This window comes from Wyeomyia smithii, chromosome 3 (assembly GCF_029784165.1).
Source record: "Wyeomyia smithii strain HCP4-BCI-WySm-NY-G18 chromosome 3, ASM2978416v1, whole genome shotgun sequence".
Taxonomy (NCBI): Eukaryota; Metazoa; Arthropoda; class Insecta; order Diptera; family Culicidae; genus Wyeomyia; species Wyeomyia smithii.
This window is the reverse complement of record NC_073696.1, coordinates 61,560,139-61,579,006: the sequence shown is the minus strand read 5'-3', so window position 1 is coordinate 61,579,006 and position 18,868 is coordinate 61,560,139. Positions and strand designations below refer to the sequence as shown.

The 18,868-nt window shown below is 42.9% G+C and overlaps 3 protein-coding genes across 10 annotated transcripts in view; 1 reads left to right on the top strand and 2 right to left on the bottom strand.

The window, feature by feature from the left end:
- Window positions 1-6,448, top strand: part of LOC129732231 (mucin-4-like) — a 255,175-nt gene extending 248,727 nt beyond the window's left edge. For 6 of the 7 annotated variants that reach the window (XM_055692890.1, XM_055692887.1, XM_055692885.1 and 3 more), the window contains 3 exons: window positions 1,510-1,955; window positions 2,086-4,768; window positions 5,236-6,448. In XM_055692890.1, the coding sequence (XP_055548865.1) occupies window positions 1,762-1,955; window positions 2,086-4,768; window positions 5,236-5,811 (3,453 nt within the window). In that variant the 5' untranslated portion in view covers window positions 1,510-1,761 and the 3' untranslated portion in view covers window positions 5,812-6,448. The remainder of the gene's footprint in view (window positions 1-1,509; window positions 1,956-2,085; window positions 4,769-5,235) is intronic. The other variant, XM_055692889.1, reaches the window with a different exon arrangement.
- Window positions 6,449-9,096: 2,648 nt separating this feature from the next.
- Window positions 9,097-11,433, bottom strand: LOC129728308 (uncharacterized). The gene is made up of 3 exons (XM_055686741.1): window positions 11,386-11,433; window positions 9,381-11,338; window positions 9,097-9,322 (listed from the first exon to the last, which is right to left on the bottom strand). The coding sequence occupies exons 1-3, from the start codon at window positions 11,431-11,433 to the stop codon at window positions 9,097-9,099; spliced, it is 2,232 nt and encodes a 743-aa protein (XP_055542716.1).
- Window positions 11,434-11,496: 63 nt separating this feature from the next.
- On the bottom strand, window positions 11,497-14,507 carry LOC129732232 (uncharacterized). 2 transcript variants are annotated; one of them, XM_055692891.1, is made up of 3 exons: window positions 14,368-14,507; window positions 14,192-14,306; window positions 11,497-14,136 (listed from the first exon to the last, which is right to left on the bottom strand). In XM_055692891.1, exon 3 carries the CDS (start codon window positions 13,814-13,816, stop codon window positions 11,513-11,515), a length of 2,304 nt encoding a protein of 767 aa, XP_055548866.1. In that variant the 5' UTR covers window positions 13,817-14,136; window positions 14,192-14,306; window positions 14,368-14,507; the 3' UTR covers window positions 11,497-11,512. The 2 variants fall into 2 exon arrangements, with proteins under 2 accessions (XP_055548866.1, XP_055548867.1); XM_055692892.1 differs by having other exon boundaries at window positions 14,192-14,507.
- Window positions 14,508-18,868: the final 4,361 nt, after the last annotated feature.

Below are 18,868 nucleotides of genomic sequence, written 5' to 3'. Positions count from 1 at the left end.
TAAATCACAGAAAAGCTTGAGTGCATGGTTCTAAGTCGAATAATTAATTTATTTATCAGCGAGACATTGGTAATAGATGAGAAATATGTGATGGTAACATCCAGCTAGCCTCAGACCATGTCGGGCTTACCCCACTCACTGGTGACGGTGATACCCCGACAGCACACATTTTTAAAAAAAGAGTATTTCTACAAATTTATCGCTCCAATTTACCACAGATCGAATTCCTGTGATTGCTAACAATACAGGCAATAAATTGTAGAGCAACGAAATATAATTTTAGTCTTTTCAAATGAATAAAAGCTTAAGTTCCACTCACGAAAAATTACATCCGTTTACGCATCAGCTGCAGTAGCGTATGTTTTGTCTATTATTTTGACGTTTGACGTTTCACGGTGGCTTCGATGTGTCTTAAAATGTCTAAAATATTGAATACCAACACTTCATATATTCCAAAACACAGTTAATTAGCGTTTTCTAGTAAAATCCTAGGGGTGACGGTCTTACCCTCAGTGCCGGGCTTACCCCCAGTACCCCTATTGGTTTCTCAAAGGAGCATGCCTATATTTAATCATTTTCTGTAAATTAGTCTAAAAGGTTTTGAAAACAGGGTCAGGAGAGTTCAAGTAATAATTTTGAAGTCAAAACCTAAGTGTGACTTGTTTGAGTTTTGACATTATTGACTGTAATGTTATCGGCAACACAAATAGCAGTTTTATCTTTCGCCACAAATCGCCACGATTTTCGTAGTATACTTTACTCTGGATCTGGATGGATTCAACCTTTGAAATTTAGGGACCAAAAAAATCAAACAGAATCTCTCAAACGAAAAAATTAGTCTTCACAAATCCAGGGATTTTTATTAGGTCCATATTAGGATTAGGTATAAAATATGGTATATTACCAGTTGTTGTCCGTATCAATAGTTATGACTGATAATCGTAATAAAACACAAAAGTTCTGACGTTCATATATTTTCTTTTATAGTTTCTATTAAATGCTCTGTACAAAGTCAAATGAATTTCAGCTTCGAAGTCTCGTGAAATAACCTAATGAAAGTTTCCAGCTTCTAAATAGGGCAAACAATAACAACCGATAAAAATTACAATGAGGTTCGTGCGTTATATAGGTCCAATTAATTACCTTACGCATTTAATCGGGTTCAACTTCTCCTCATCTATGTAGCCATGATGCGTAAGAAACCACTTTGATGTGTTATTTTCAATTGGCTGGTCTAATTCGGCGCAATCAATGTCCCGTTCAACGCCTCTTTGAAGCAAGATCAACGACAAAGCAATTAATTGACAATAATATCCTAAGCAACGAGTTCAATTTCATCGCAAAGCCAATAGCTTCCAACCTAACGGTCGCCGGATTTAAATGCATCAGCACAGCGGATGGTCCGATTTCTGTGCGTTTGTGTAGAGCAAGATATAAAATAACACCAATTAAAGTCACGATGGGCACTCTTCCGAATTCGTTTTGACTCTTATTTTCTTTCTCTTGTAGGTTCCATGGAGACCCATCCCATACCACGTGCCTCAGCAACAGCTGATTAGTGTGGCAAGTTTTGATACTACCAGCAAAGACGAACTAGTTCATATCGCGCAACACAATGCGCAGATCCTAAAACAATTTAATCAGCCCATCACTCAGTACCAGAACCAGAACACCCTTCAGATTGCGTCGGCTAGCAGTCAGCAGCAAGCGCAATCGTCACCGCACAAACCGTACGGAGGTCACACCCCGGGACCCAAGTACATGACCACTCCCCTGCTGCTAACCAATGTCAGCCCAGTCATACCATCGGCCCGGCACGCTGGCAATCCGTATGGCAAATCGGACCAAATCACCACACTAAATATCGTGCATCCCCCGACGCCGAAGCTGGTAACACCGATGTCTCATCTCGGCCCGGTCGGTGTTAAATCGGGCAAATTCAATAACCAGTTCAGGTAAAACGGTTGAAGAAAAAGGTGACGAAGGTTCACAAAAATGACTCAATAATTAGACTAATAACGTGACCTAGTTGTATTGAGAGTTGATATGCCAATTTTTACCATAATTTGTTCGTTTTTCTTTCAGAGAGCCTGTCCCTAATTCACCTGCGGGATCTCAACAGAAATCCACACTTAAGCCTCACCCTGTAATGAACAAGCTTCAATCACACATGGCCGTTGCATACCGGCAAAAGCAGCCAGTAGCGGCCACCTCGAATCGTCTAGAACACTTTGTGCCTCCTCTCTACGGTACCTACATTCAATTTGGACAGGCTTCCAGCCCGCTACAGACCGCAAAAACCAAATTTATAAGCCAACTCGCCAGCCATCCTAGCTTTGATGCTCAGCTCAAAGGTTTACTGCATGCTGGCGTTGGAGGTGGCTATCAGCAAACTTTCTCACACATCAAAAACTTACAGAAGATGAACTATCTGCAGCAGCAGAGCAAAATTCAGCCCTATTACAATCACATACCGTTGGAGGTCGATCTTCCGAAGAAACTAATCTCTTCCGGGGAGAAAGATTCGTCCAAAATCCAATCAACTACGTCCAGTCCACTGTTCCCACACATCCCGCCAAGTGTCCTAACCCCATTCTTCCAGCAGGTACAACAACAGCAGCAAAACAAATACGGTTTCAGTCTTAAAACGCAGCATCCTGCTCCGCCGGCTGCGACTCCCGCACCCCCGACTCATGTTTATAAAGAAAAACCACATAAAATTCAACAGCCTCAATTCCAGTTTGAATCACATCAGGTACATCCAACTCAATTCGGTTCCTTCAAAGACCACCAAGGGAGCGATTCGTTTGGCTTTACCTCCTATCAAAGTCATCAACAGCCTCCGATTGATTATCAGCCTCACGAGATTGGAAAATTCAAGGAATCCCAGCATACCCACGTATTTAACGAAATTCACGATGAATATAGTAAAAACTTAGTTCCGCCACCACCCAGCACCCAACAAGCTTTTCTACCAACAGTATTGACTCACTCGGACCCTAGCAAGGACCCCATGGAGATACTAAACAAGTACAACATTAATCCTCATTCCCCGCTGCAGGATGCTAATCGATTCAGTTACGAATCTTTTGCTAGGCCCGGATCTTCATCCAACGCTCAGCTATCAACTCCCAGTTCGATACAAACAACCACCCCACCCGCTACTCATTTCCCAACGACAACGACTCCACGGCAGCCATTTTATTCTCATACGATCAACTTTGCAGGCGATCATAACAATTACAGCCCACCGGTGCTTGTAACGCCAAATAATGACAATTGGATAGGACGAGATAAATTCATCACCACCGAAAAGCCAAACATTTTCAGAAATCTTTTCCGCTCTCCAGAGAGCGAATACAAGCAGCATAAACTGATGCATCCGGGTTACACGGGACTGCCTCCGAACAAACGACCCTCCACAACCACCCCGGTGTCTGTGGCCGATGCATCAACGGAGGAACCTCTGATTACGCACAGTTTCTTTACGATCGAAGATGCCATCTCTGATCCTACCCACATCCCCCCTGGAACTCGCAACAAGTACAAATATACCACCGAGGCGGAAGAAAACCGATTGGATGAGCATCAACCAGAAATTGTCACTATCGGATCGTATTTGGACTCCCAGGAACTGGGAACCACTACTGTGTTCCCCATGTTCAAAAACAAAGGCCGACGGCGATGCCCGAAACCACAACAAAGCACCGAAGTTTCTGCCGAGAGTTCTGATTCAACTGAAAGTCCTAACAAAACCCGGTTCCGACTACGACTACGTCCAACGACCGAAGCGGAAAATGAAATCAAAACAACATTAGCGCCTCCAACAACAACATTCCTAGCGGAAGAGAGTTCCATACGAAAGCAAAGGAAAAAACTACCTGCTAATTTCAATCGTAACCGCTTCAGCACGAATGGCAACCGTGACGAACAAGATCAAGATCGGCAGACGGTGGACCAGCAGGACGTTGCAGCCACACAGGTACCACCGGTAACTACGACCGCAGCGGTGAGCTCATTCTTCAATTTCAGCAACGATAACAATCAGTTTTCATTCGGTGGTAATGGTTTTCGGTCACGCTTCAGGCCAGGTGGCGATCGAGGCACCAGTGCGGAACCAAAACCAATCCGCACAAGAGGTAAATTCAGTGACGATTTTGATGACTTTTTCAAATCGGATGAGATTACCCGTGACATCGAGAACACTCGATTGAACTTCAAGTTACAGAACAGCAAACCCAGTTTTAGGCTACCGTCAAGCTCGTTTGGCTCCGGTATTTCTTCGACCTCCACCAGTTTCACTTCAGACGAAAACAGTGCTGAGGTCAACCGAACTCGAACGGAGCTCAACCGTCCCCGGTTTAGCATCAAAGAATATCGCAGCAAACTGAACCGAACTACCGCATCAACTGTGGCGACTTCTTCCAACTCTCTGGACGTGGAACTAACGACCCAAGCCGCTACCAAGTTACGTTTTCCCACCAGGAATCGTTTCGTGATCAATGGCCGCCCGAACAAAACGACCGACTCTAACGAAATTATTTCGCCTAGCTCCAGCACGACCGAGAAGTCGCCACCCGGCAGCAATCAAGAACCTACCACGGTACGGACAGCATTCCGACCGACCGGCACCAGAACCAGCTTCAATCGGTTTACCGTGAAGAAGGCAAGCACGGAAGCGCCCCAACAGCAGCAGCCACCATCTTCTACGACGGCCAGAATAGTCAACCGGGGACGGATAAGGCAGCAGGATACTACGACACAATCGGTAAGTGGAATATCTTCTTTGTTGTGTTGTAAACAAAATTGAGTTATCTCCCTCTGAATTCAAAAAGGTAAATAAATAGATACAACAATCATAACAGAATTAAAAGTGTTAACGGTTTGTAACGGACGGTTAGCTCATACTTAACCCATCGCCCATTTTGACACATGATTTCTGCCAGAGTAGAGAGATAGAAATTGGCTTATTCTCCCTTTAAAAACAGAGAGAAAACATTTTTAAGCTTTTTTTAGTTTGTTATAAGTTGTAAATATACAAAAAAAATTCTTGCTATTTTGCTTTTGTGAAAATTAAAAAAAAAACTTGCTTTATACTTCAATAGTTAATATTTTTACACAATTTGCATTTTTTTACTTTTCTGATTAAACTTTCAATCTCAGTGAAGTAATTGTAAACCAGATTTCATCTAGCAACTCTCACAATTTAACATTTTACTTTTATTCCACTTCTAGACACTCAATCGCACCGCCATCCCGCCAGTACTGAACACCAACTCTCTGGCAAGCCGCCGGCCTGCCAAGATAAGCCTTAGGCAGCGTATTCAGAACTTCAACCGCAAGAAGGAACCGGAACCCTCTCTGAAGGACATAGATCAAGAAGGCAACAGTTTGCTAGCTAGTTCCGATGAGGCCAAGAACGATGACCTGAGTAGCTTGAGCACTGTGGCCAACCAGAATCGGTTCGAAGAATCCGCTCCGGTTTCCTCGTCCTCAACCACCACCACCAGCAGCACGACCACAACAACTGAGGGATACCGGCATCCGGAGACGGCAATCATGAAAATCTCGCCAAAAGATGCGTCTTCGAACTCGTTTAATGAAGGCGATTGGGATCTGAACAGTGCCTCGTCTGACTACAGCAAACGCGTGGTTGAACTTACGCTGTCCGCCAGCAAAGAGAAAGGTTTCAAATCGGTCAACAAGGGTCTACTGTCAAGGCGGGTTCCCGGATATTTTACTCTAGCTACCGAGGATCCGATCCTGCCAATCGAGGCGTTTTTCCCACAGGTTAAGAAAGTGAGCGCGTGATTGATCGTTGAGCGATAAATGGGCGATTGTGAATATGTGTGATTGTGTTGATTCAGAATGCGTCGAACGGCCAATTATCGATGCTGATTATTAGTAGTGCGCGAGTGTAGAAATAGAATTCATTCCCCCGAGCTCTACCGTATTTATGCACAATCTGGCTGTTGACAGAGCGGCTAGCAAGTATGCAGCTTGACTTTCAGAACAACTACATCACGTATGGCTGAAAAATACTTGCAACCAGAATCATTTATTTTAATAATAAATTATTACCAGTTCGCTGTCTGCCCCGTGGAGCAAAATAAAATGTTCACTAGGATAGCTAGGCAATTTCAACGTTTCTAATTTTTTTTAGCCAGGAGTCGAACGATAACTGTAAGCGTGCTAGTGAAGGGTGAAAGTAGGAAAAGCTGCCAATTGCGTGTTCAGTTCTGCTAACATGTGCACTGAGCTCTCTAAGGTGTGAGGAGGTGCCTTTGCAAGCAGCGGAAATGTAGAGGTGTAAATTTGATTTTTTTTTCTTCGAAATGATAGGATTTGTATCTACAGAATACGTAGCGACACATTCAGATATCGTTGAAATCGAATTAACTAGTGGTAGGATATCGAAAATAAAATAAATCTGTACATAATTTATAAACTGATAATGTTTTTATTTGCCTGATTCCCTGATTACTTGATACCTAGGTTATGTTTTTTAATACAAAAAAAATGCAACAAATTTCGCCTCAATAAACTTGTTTTGCGTTGTTTTTAGAGATCACTTTTTGGATTCAGTCATTCTACATTAGAAATCAGCAACAACTAACTGAGCTTGCAGTTACTTAAAACTAGTATCATATTAAACTATATGTACATTTTATCCTGAAGATGACAACCATAATAGTAGGTAGGTCACACTTTGTCTTAGGAGGGTAAGTAAATATATACCATTCCATACCATTCTCACATTGCAAAAAAAAATTCAATCAGGTGAACTAAGAAGAACTTTAATCAAGTAACAGTTTCGGCATGTTGCTTTGAATTTATTTCTCTCCCGGTTTATTACTCAAATATAAATATTTTCCGTCATGAAATGCTTTGCGCAAATCAACAAAAATGGGTAACCAATTAAATCGACCATTTATGATTTGGCTGAAACTGTGCATAGACGTTTCTATGGGCTAAAGATGCCATTTTGTGCTTGTTCCCGTCGTCGAAACAAACACCGTCTTTTTAGTTGCTTACTTAGCAGCTACAAAGCTGTAATATATTTTAAATTCTAACAAAGTGTTAATGATAATTTATAATTTCTTACTTATTCAGTGTTTCTCTAATCCTTCTACTAATCCCTTCTACCTTTCAGGAAAACCTTCTGTTTCTTCTCTTTTCAGGTCCACCAGCGATGAACAACGATTAGCGGTAAGTATTTCCTGTGTGTTTTAGGTTACGTTACAGGTAAGTATAATTTTATAACTATTTTCAGCAACGTACCTTTGCCTTTTAACCTGCTTTATAAATACCACTTACTACGTGGTGAGTAGTAATAAATTTAATATTGTTCCGGACTGTGGAACGACTATTTGTTTAAATTTACTTAATTAAAAAAAACTCGCGACTGATATGCGGTTTCACTTGCTATCGAAACTGATTAAATGATGACGTTTACGGGTGCTTACATCCTGATTGTCATTTTGTTCGCTCGGCCCTTTTCGCTCGATATGAAACAATTTGTTGTTCTCACCCCTTTTCGCCGCAACGGGGGGTTTCGGCGGCATTCCCCGACCCGTGAACCACTTCCGTTTCCGGAGTCACTACATCCGTATCCACTTTGCCGGTGACGTCCAGTACCGCCAGCTTTACCGCGGGTCGAGCAAGCACTCCTCTAGCTGTCTGCACTGTGGCACGTCTAACTTGCCCGGATTTGTCTGGAAACGTCTCCAGTACACGCCCTCGTTCCCATCGGTTTCTCGCCTGTTCGTCGACGATCACGACTAGATCACCTGGTTTCAACGGTTTCACTGCTTCGAACCACTTCGTTCGCCTCGTCAACATCGGGAGATATTCCCGCACCCATCTGCGCCAGAAATCGTCGATGATATGCTGCGCTAGTTTCCAGCTGTCTCGCAGAATGTTTCCCTGAACAGGTTCCGTTATCGGTTGCTTCAACCCAGTCCGTCCGTATAGAAGGAAGTGGTTTGGGGTGTGCGCTTCGTCGTCTTCTGCCTCCAAAGAAACATAAGTCAGCGGTCGTGAGTTGACAATTGCCTCGGCCTCCAGCATGATGGTCTCCAACACCTCGTCGCTAGGGTGACGTGTGCTATCCGACACAGCTTTCATCCTTCACCTTCACCGACTTCACCATGCGTTCCCATGGTCCTCCCATATGCGGAGCCGCAGGGACGTTAAAATGCCACTGAGTATTTGCATTGGTAAATGTGACGGCGCAGTCTTGAACAATGTCCCGAATTTTCTGCTTCTCCTCTGACAACTGGCGATTGGCTCCCACAAAATTTGTTCCGTTGTTCGAAAATACCTCCTGTGGAGCTCCCCGCCTGGCTACAAAGCTTCTGAATGCCATCACGCAAGATGCAGACGAAAGACTGTGGACCAGCTCCAGATGGACTGCTCGCACCGTGAGGCATGTAAACAAACAAATCCACCGTTTTGCGACGCAGCGTCCAACTCTTACTTCGAGGGGTCCCATGTAGTCTACACCGACGAACGTGAATGGCCGAATGAATGGGGTTAGGCGTACTCTCGGCAGAGGTCCCATCAATGGTGGCCTGGGAGCTGATTTCTTCACCTTGCAGTACTGACAACTTCGACTTACTTTTTTCACGAACACCCGAAGCTTCGGGATGTAAAACTCTTGCCGCAGCTCGTTACAAACAGTTTCTCCGTTAGCATGTAAGAACCGGCGATGAACCGACTGTACCATTAGGAAGGTAATGCGATGATCTCTCGGCAGCACTACGGGATACTTTGTTGCGTAGGGAATGTGCGGTGCGCTTCCAATCCGACTTCCGACGCGTACGACTCCGTGTTCGTCAATAAACGGAACTAGGGGGTACAGTGGGCTACTTCTGCCCACGCTGCGACCATGGTTTAGCGCGTGAACCTCCTCCACATAAGCCTGACTCTGTGCTTGGCGCCAAAGTGTTTCCATCGCCTTCACGATATCTTCCTGATCCAGGACATGCCGTCGACTTTTTCTCCCTAGAGTTCGCTTCCAGATCCTGACTGCCCGGTGAACATAAGCCATCGCTCTAAGCAAACGATCCCAATTGGAAAAGCGCTCGACGCGAATTATTCCTCGGCCGCTTGATGTACGCCTACTAAACGTAGTTCTTCGCATGCTACATCCGCTTCATCCTCCACTACTGACTGCCCAGGCCACTGCTCTTTTGGGTTTCGTAGAAACGGTGGTCCTTGGTACCAACGGTTTTCTGGGTCAAATGAGGGTCCCGAGTTCCACTTTGTGGCGTCGTCCGCAACATTGAGCTTCGATGGCACATAGCGCCATTCGTCCACGCTGGTGAGCGAAAGAATTTCTCCAACCCGGAAAGAAACGAATTGGTGATATCGACGACTGTCTGAGCGGAGCCATGCGAGCACTGTAGCTGAATCCGTCCACAGGAAGTGTCTTCGAATGTTGAGGGTAAGTGCCGTACGAATTTTTCTGCAACAAGCGTGATCCCATCATGGCAGCCTCAAGCTCCAAGCGGGGGATTGAGAGCGCCTGAAGTGGCGCAACTTTTGTCTTTGCTGCAACCAGCGAACACCAGCTGCCTCCGCTATACGACATCCTCAGATAGGCCACACAAGCAAAGGACGCTACGCTCGCGTCCGTAAACACATGAAGTTCGATTTCGTCGATTTCCTCCGGCAAAAGATGACCAAGAAAGCATCGGGGAACCCTCACCTCGCTGATCGTCAGGTACACCTCGATCCACCTACTCCACAGGTTGTGCAAAGACTCTGATATGGGCTCGTCCCAGTTAGTACCCGTTCGCCAGATTTCTTGCATCAATATATTTCCTTGCACTACAAAGTGCGCTACGAATCCCAGCGGATCATATAATTTCATAACTGTGCGTAAAACTTGGCGCTTCATTGGAATCATTCCGCCTTCTAAAATTCCTTCCAGCCCTGTTCGGTCGAACGTGAAGTGATCCGCCCTGGGAACCCATACCACGCCCAAGACTCGCTCGTAGACCCGTTCCTTCTCTAAATTGAGTGACTTGCTGTCAGACGTACCAGTCTCCCCGAGTAGATCGAGCACCTCCTGTGAGCTGGATAGAATTTTTCCGAACTCGAATCCACCGGCTGCGTGTATTAGCTGCACTTGCCGGACGAGCTGTACGGCTTCCTCCACAGAACTGACACTGCTGAGAAAGTCATCGACGTAGTGGTTCCTAATAATCGCATCTACCGCTTTGGGGTAAAGTTCTGCGTAATCAAGTGCGTTTTTGTTCTTTACGAACTGTGCTGTGCAGGGAGAACTAGTTGCCCCAAACATGGCGACGTTAATAACAAAAATTTGCACTTCATCTTCCGGACTGGCGCGCCATAGAAAACATTGGGTCCACTTATCCTCCTCACGAATCAGAATCCTCAAGAACATTTCTCGGATATCTGAGCACACTGCGATCTTGCCTTCCCTAAACCGCAGCAACACCTCCACAAGCGAAACCAGTAGATCCGGACCCTTTAGCAGCATGTCGTTGAATGAGACACCATTAGCCTTGGCAGCAGCATCCCACACCATCCGAATTTTGTTTGGCTTCCTGGGATTCGTTACCACTCCTAACGGCAAGTACCACACACGCTCGGGGTTCACTTGCTTAAGTTCCTCCGGTGACACCTTACGGACGTACTGCTTCTTCTCGTAGCTCTCTATCTGCTCATTCACTTTCCTGCGAAGCTCAGGATCTTTAGCCAACCGTTTTTCCAGACCTTTCAACCTGCTTACCGCCATCGGAAAACTATCCGGAAATTTTACGTTATCTATACGCCATAATAATCCCGCTTCCATACGGGCTTCTTTCCGCACCGTGGTTGCCTCCAGAATACTGCGTGCCCGCTTGTCTTCCTCGGCTTCAATCTGTTTTGTCACTACGGCATCTTCAACGGCGAAAAACTTTCGCATCGAGTCATGCAAGTCGCTATTGCTCATACTAACTCGAGCATGCAGGTGAAGCTGTTCCATGGACCCTCTGTCCCCGGAATTTCTCCCATACACGCACCACCCCAACCTAGTTTTAGTGGCCACCGGTTCGCTGCAGCTGCCCTCGCGAATTTTTAAACTAGTGAGCAGCTTCACGTGCTCAAGACCGATAATCATGCCTGGTTTGGCATTGGTATAACTAGCAACGGGAAGTCCTTGCAGATGCGGAAAGGTACTCGACAGTTCTTCGTAATTCAGCGTTTGACTGGGAAGCCCCAGCTCCCGTTCGGTCTGTACGTTGCCCAGCTGGAATAGTTTCTGCTTACCAACCCCGGATATCTTCACGCTCAACCGCTTGGAGGTCTTCTCTTGTCTGCTGATCTTCCCAGTCCAACTCAACCATAAGTTGTCAGGTTCACTTTCGATACCCAACTGTGTCGCGATCTCTTCTTCAAGCAACGTTGATGACGATCCATCATCTAGAAATGCGAAAGTTTCGACTTGCTTCCCGTCTCCATACAGCGTAACTGGGAGATACCGGAACAACGAATATGATTATGTGTGGTGATGATTATGGTGAACGGTCTCAGCGGATCTTGCGCCATCTACCGCTTCATTCCGACTACTGTGCAACAACATATTATGACAAACTCGGCATCCATCTACTCCACATTCCTTCTTCGAACGGCATGGCCATTTTCTATGCGGTATTAGACACAACCGGCATAAATTCTTTAGTCGTATTGCCTTCCAACGACCACCAATGTCCAACGATTTGAAACTGACGCAGTTCAGAATCTGATGACTATTTTTCTCGCAAAACGAACAAGGCTTAGATGAGATCTCCCCAACTGTGTTTTCCTTCGTTGATGTGGGCAGCTCGTTCGCGTGAGTGAACAACTTCTCCTTTGGCTTAAACTCTTCCGCCTTATGCTGCTTGCTGTAATTTTGCGCAGACTCTACTCCGACACTCAGCTCCGACGCCAAATTTACTAAGCCCGACATAAAGGTATTAAACGTCGCAAGGTTAACGTGCAGGTGTGCCTGCTTGAACGCTCCCCACTGCAATTTCAGCGAGGCAGGTAATTTATCGATCAGCTCCTGGAGCAGCATCGGGTTCGACAAGTGCGCCTGTTGATCAGTTAATATAATATGATCGACGAGGTTTTGAATCACTAATCCGTAAGCCACAATAGTGCTTAAGTTATCCGCCTTTGGTGGAGGAACGCTTCTCACTTTGGTTAGTAGAGAACTGATTAATATCTCTGGCCTTCCGTACAACTTTTGTAAAGTTTCCATTACGTATGGCACAGACGCGGGTAGCAACAGGCGACTTCTAACTGCCTCCAAGACGGAACCTCCTAAGCTACGCTGCAGTCTGGCCAGATTCTCTGCTTCCGTATATCCACAGACTTCAGTCGTGTTCTTGAAGGAACTATAAAAAATAGGCCATTGTTCGGGATCTCCGACGAACTTCGGTAAGTCTCGGGGCATTACTTGCCGAGCTGCCAGTTGCGCATTGGTCGGTCCTGACAATGCGACTGAAGGGTTAACTCTATTTCCTTCGATTGGTCCCGGATTGGTTTGAATTCCCGGAAAAACATTAGCCGACGTTGGTCCCAACGGACCAACTAAATGGTTAATCCCAGCCCCATCGACCACCATGGATGTCGGTACTACAGATGGTCCAGTATACGGAAATAATACTGGATAACCGGGAAAGGCGTTTGGGTAGCTTTGAATTCCCGGAAACATACTTGCAGAGGTAGTGGTTGGAGGCAACTGTGGAGGACCATAAGAAGCTATTGAATACTGCATTGGGTTAATCGGTGGTAAGACAGGGCAATTTCCGTGCGCCGTCGGTGCTGGGTTAGAAGTAATCAAACCAGTTATACTTGAGCCTATTGCGTTCGCTTCTGAATTTGAATAAAACGGCACCGGATGTTGAATTCTTGTCACCGTTGGTCTAGGAACTGACTGCACGGTTGGCACCATCGAAACTATCAACGAAGACATTATTGGAGCTGTAGTAACAGAACTGACTAAAATTCCACCTGCACTCGTCATTACTGTCACTGGAATCGTTGAATTAGCCGATGCTTTGATTGATGTACTTGTGTGCATCGTTGGTACTACCAACGACTCGTAAGATTTCGCTAGAGCTGTAACACCACCTCCGGGAATTGGAATCGTTGGATCTAGCAAAACCATACCCTGGTTGAGTGGAACCATATTGTTCGAAGTCACTGCACCGATGGCAGAAACTGGCAAGGTACCCTTTAATTCAGACGCAGATGGCTTCGACTGTCCTACTGCATGCTTTTGGGTCTCCGTTGCGAGCCATTGTTCCATCATCTCGCGTCTAATCTTTACACTAACTCCGCTTTTTCTACTGCACGATTTCTTTTCCTCTCCCATTTGCATCAGCAAAGCGTACTTTTGCCTCAAGTATTCTTGTTCGTCGTCAATCTGTTTCATTCTCATTTCTTCTTCCAGCCTGCGTATGCGTCGCTCTTCTTCCATACGCTTCTTCTTTAATTTCTGTTGCTCCTCGAGAAGTTGTAAACTTAGCTGCAGTTTCTGTGACACCCTACTGCTCTTGCTGACCGACGATTCATTGAACGATACAGCAGACTTTGATGCTGCATCCCAGTTTGCCATGCAATCTCTGCACTTCCAACTCCTATCCGGTTCAGCGATAGATTCACTCACACCCGCGCACTGGAAGTGTACCCAAGAATCGCAAACGTCGCAACACACCATACCTTCTTGCACGTCGGTACGATCGCACTTTTTGCAATATTTTGCGTTGGTGACGGAAGCCGCATCACCGGGTAAATTATCGTTAAAGTCTGACATTTCGAGAGCGGGCCTATTCCCCTAACAGCTAACTAACTATGTTTATTAACTATCCTTATAATTAGCAGCTCGCGACCGACGATGATGACAGAATAAAATAGTGTACTGACTTTAATTACTGCACTTCGACTTCGTACTCGATGCTGCACTCCAACCTGTCAGTAGTAAATCGTTGAGAAAAATCCTCTTCCAAGTGGTATCCGAAACGGCAACCTCCGACGGGTAACGAATCATCCAACTCAGGATGAATAACTTTGTAGAATGTTCCCATCGTCAAAACAAACACCGTCTTTTTAGTTGCTTACTTAGCAGCTACAAAGCTGTAATATATTTTAAGTTCTAACAAAGTGTTAATGATAATTTATAATTTCTTACTTATTCAGTGTTTCTCTAATCCTTCTACTAATCCCTTCTACCTTTCAGGAAAACCTTCTGTTTCTTCTCTTTTCAGGTCCACCAGCGATGAACAACGATTAGCGGTAAGTATTTCCTGTGTGTTTTAGGTTACGTTACAGGTAAGTATAATTTTATAACTATTTTCAGCAACGTACCTTTGCCTTTTAACCTGCTTTATAAATACCACTTACTACGTGGTGAGTAGTAATAAATTTAAAATTGTTCCGGACTGTGGAACGACTATTTGTTTAAATTTACTTAATCAAAAAAAACTCGCGACTGATATGCGGTTTCACTTGCTATCGAAACTGATTAAATGATGACGTTTACGGATGTTTACACCCTGATTGTCATTTTGTTCGCTCGGCCCTTTTCGCTCGATATGAAACGGTTTGTTGTTCACACCCCTTTTCGCCGCAACGGGGGGTTTCAGCGACAGTGCTATTGGTTTTATTTTTTGAAACACGACTCATTTTTGAAAAGCTATTTGCAATGCTTTGTTGGCAAGATATTGATTTTTTCGAACTGAATTTCTATTTTTTTAACAACGGTTTTTTTCCCGTTAACACGCAAGTTCATTAGGCAGACAGTATGTGAAGTAGAGAGAACGAAAATTAGGCGAACTGGAAATATGATACAGATTTGGAAAAATATACCGCTTCCCGACGGGACTTGAACCCGCAATCTCCCTGTCTCCGGCATGGTGTTTTGACCAATTAAACTACGGGGGACGGTGGTACTGTTCCACAATCTATATCGTATCACATTCCGCTGCTGACTTATTCTACTGCTCATCCCTAACTACACACACTGCTGTGCAAGCGTTATTTATAGACTGAAAGGAATGTCTAATCACACACAGAAGAGTCAGCTGATGCTGATAACTCTTATAGACCTGTGTGATCGATTCCCGTCGGGATGCGGTATATTTTTCCAAATCTGTATCATATTTCCAGTTCGCTTAATTTTCGTTCTCTCTACTTCACATACTGTCTGCTTAATGAAGGTATTGATGATTACAAATATTTCAAGATCTAATACGGATTGTTTGATCGGTGTGATGTATTCGGAAAAGTTGAAGATTTATTTTGGAAAGATAAAATTACATCTTTCCAAAATAAACATACTCTCTCTCTCTCTCTCATTACAAGGTGCATTTTTTTGGAGATATTTTTGTTTTAAAGTTTAAAGAAAATTAAAAACTATTTATCTAACTAGTTGACCCGTAGTGGCTAGCCACTTTTAAAATGCATGTTGGACTATTACTTCGACTCACAACAAATACTGGTATTTATTCTAAAATGATGAAGTTTCTTCAAAAAATCTCGTTTGGAATCAAGATTCAACTATGACAATTATACAATTCGATGCAGAAGATCAACACGAATTTTGAACTCAAATGTTAATCTTAACGGTGAGAAACATCCTTTTTTCAGTGTATCATGAAAATGCTTAGATTGATCGTTTATTTGAAGACGAATGAATATCTTGCCTCCCATACGAAAACACTGCACAGAACATTTTTTTTTTATTATTTAACCATTGTAGAAAAAAAAATTCTAATGATTTATTAATTTTCGTTTAAGCTGTATAATTTAAAAGAGTTCAATTTTTCAATTGTATGATGTTACATTTCAAGTAAAACTTACAAAACAAACAAAAACAAATGTGACCGAGAAAAACATAACAATTTTCAAAATAGTTGCCTACGATAAAATACTGAACTACTCCAGAAATCATTCATTCGTGCAAAAGTTCGCCTCCGTACTTCATAATATTCATGGCAAAGCCTAGAATAACTGGGTACTGAAGTCTCCTAATCATTATTGGGTAGTTCAAATCACTCTGTGATACTCCGGTATAACCTCACACATTATCAATTTCGCGCATGAAAAGCCTGTCCCCGCGTTCCCTTGTTCCTGGTTTTAAACCTGAAATGTGTGGTGTAAGCCTTGAATGTGTATAAGGGTTCCAACAGGAGATACACTAAGGTCTTTTTACGCAGATTTCGAAATTAACGCGTTTTTTATGCGGCTTTCGGATTCTACGCAGACTTTTCAGAAAAGTCGTTTTTGACGCAGTTCGTATGTGGAAATAACTCTGCTGTTAATCCTTTTTCGAAAGTATTTAGCAGAAATGGTTAAAACCCTTTAGCAAACGAAGTTTTCTACGCGAATTTCAGAACTCGTGTGGTTTTTTACGTCGACTTCGGAATTTGTTTTGTTTTTTTTTTTTAAACAAATCAAATGCTTGGTTTTTGTAGGACAGTACCTATGTTGGATTTTAGAAAAATCGAAACCCACATGGCGATATTTCAAACCTCTAAAATTAAAACCGGTAATCAAATTTGACATCATGTTTCAAAGTAATGACAAATAGTGTAAGCTTATACTGTATCTGTATTTATAAAGCAATGACATAATATCTTATTATTTAATAACGTATTGACTGGTGATATTTTTACATATCGGTAAATTAATTATCGCTTTAACAGTTTGAACGTCAGTGTGTAGTTAAAGGATTACGTTGGAGCTCTTGTTTTAAATAACCCATGATGTTCTTGACTTTTTCATTGTCAGGTACTGTCTTATGCCAACACTTAACAACCTAATATTGATGAAACTGTTTGATGTTACAGGACTTATTGGATATGTTACTATAGATTGACGTTCATAATCAACTGATAGTGGTTTGGTTAATTTCAAATCTCTGTGACATGCTGAATATTTATGACACTACATTCCTATCACATCCCAAAATCATCTTCCTCTATCTTTAACGAATCATTATCAGAACATTTAGCCATGTGCGAATAATAACACGTGTGTCTAAGAAGGTCAAAGAAAGTTAAAACTCAGTTCACTCTGATTTCCTCACGCTTCAATGGGTGTATCAGGCGAGAGGAGGTGTGTAGAGGACTAAACGCAATCAATGGTAACTTGTAGTTGCTACACATAAAAAAATAACAAACTTTGGTGTACCTCATAGTTTGCTAGGAAAGAAGACAGTTTTAGTAACTTGCGATTCGCGTGTGCGTGACCACTGACAGCTTACGAAACTATATATATTCCGATATGTTTTTATGAAAACTACAGAATATTCGCAAAACATTGATGACTGTCCGATCATGGAGAAATCAAGAAAAAAAAGTTATGGTATTTTGAAAAAAAAAGTTTTTTTTTTGATTTTTTCACAAGGTGCATTTTAATTTGGAAAGTAAATTATCTTATCTACAACTTTTCCAAACACACTACGCCAATCAAACAAACCGTTTTAGTGGAAAAATATATACCGAAGATTTTTCCAATTGGTTTAATTTTCATGATAACTGCAAAAAGATTTTTGTGAAAGCTAATCCATCTCATACACAAGAACTTTTCAGGTTGTGCTTTGACGTAGAATCACGTCTTATGGTAACGTTCTAGGATAGGAGTGCAATTGAAATACCAAAACCATCGATAGCGTTACGAAAACTGTCTAAATTCGAATTCTTATAACTAAGCTAGTTTTGAACGGATCTCCTTCATTTTTGTAGCAATAGATTATAAAATTGACTGCGCGTCCACCAACCTGTAAGAAATTGTGAGTTTATGATGATGACCAGACTTGTAAACGGTTAAACCTTTCATTTGATTTCACTCCCTCAGCGTGCATCGCAATATCGTAACCGTCGCTTTTCCCACAAGGATGAGATGGTCAATTGATTCTCGCGCATCGGAAATATTCACACTGTCATTGTTTGGCGATGTTATTTTTGCCTATTTTTGTCAACTTCGTTATATGTATTTATGTTGAGAAATATTATTACAAGATCAATGATATAATCTGACATTTGCTTTTCAGTTGTAAAAATGGTGTCGAAGTAAGAGAAGTAATACATCAAAATTTTGCTTCCGCATTGCTAAAATGCGAACTACTCGCACGCCAAGTTGGCAAAATTATTGAATATGGCCAAAACAACCGTCACCAACGTAATATAAGTATTTGGAGAATGTTTGTCGACTACCAGGAAAACAGAATTAGGGGTAAACCTAAAACTGACGGCTGCAAAAACAACGAAAAGAATGGCCAGTAGTTTCATGCGGAATCCCAACCTTTTCGTTTGAGATGTCGCGAGCAAGCTGGGAGTGTCGTCTACAACTTGGAATCTAGCAAAAAACGAGCCAGACTATCGACTTTCTTGAAAACAGCATAAAATGACTAAATACCACCTCTGGAATCGGCCTGATGCCCAAAAACCAGAAATCAATTCAATACGTCATTTTAATTAAAATTAAAGATGGCAACTATTGTGACCTCCAATATAGCGATATTCCGCGACTCCGACGCGAATCCCGAATTCTAGTAGCATAAAATTGCGCTCTCCTTATCTTGTCGAGCTTGTTGCCTAACTTCACACCAAAGCGCCAGTTCTTTTTATTCAAGCACTCACTACACGATTTTTGTTCTACACAATTGCTAATTTATTGGCTCAAAAAGAATTTACACTCTAACAACGTTTATTAAACTATTTAAACTTTATTACACTAGCTACTAAAATTTTACAACTACTCAATGATTAATTTGGTGACCGGCCGTGACACTTGCTATTGGGTTGATCGCCAGTAAGTTAGAGGAAATTATGATGGTGGAATGCCCTTTTATAACGAGGCAAGA

Excerpts from the sequence above, each read along its gene's own strand:
- LOC129732232 (XM_055692892.1), bottom strand. The coding sequence starts at position 13,816 with ATGTCAGACTTTAACGATAATTTACCCGGTGATGCGGCTTCCGTCACC.
- LOC129728308 (XM_055686741.1), bottom strand. The coding sequence starts at position 11,433 with ATGGATCGTCATCAACGTTGCTTGAAGAAGAGATCGCGACACAGTTGG. Across the intron at positions 11,339-11,385 it reads AGAGATCGCGACACAGTTGG|ATCAGCAGACAAGAGAAGAC; the intron begins GTATCGAAAGTG and ends TGGACTGGGAAG. Across the intron at positions 9,323-9,380 it reads CGCATGGCTCCGCTCAGACA|CGTGGACGAATGGCGCTATG; the intron begins GTCGTCGATATC and ends TTCGCTCACCAG.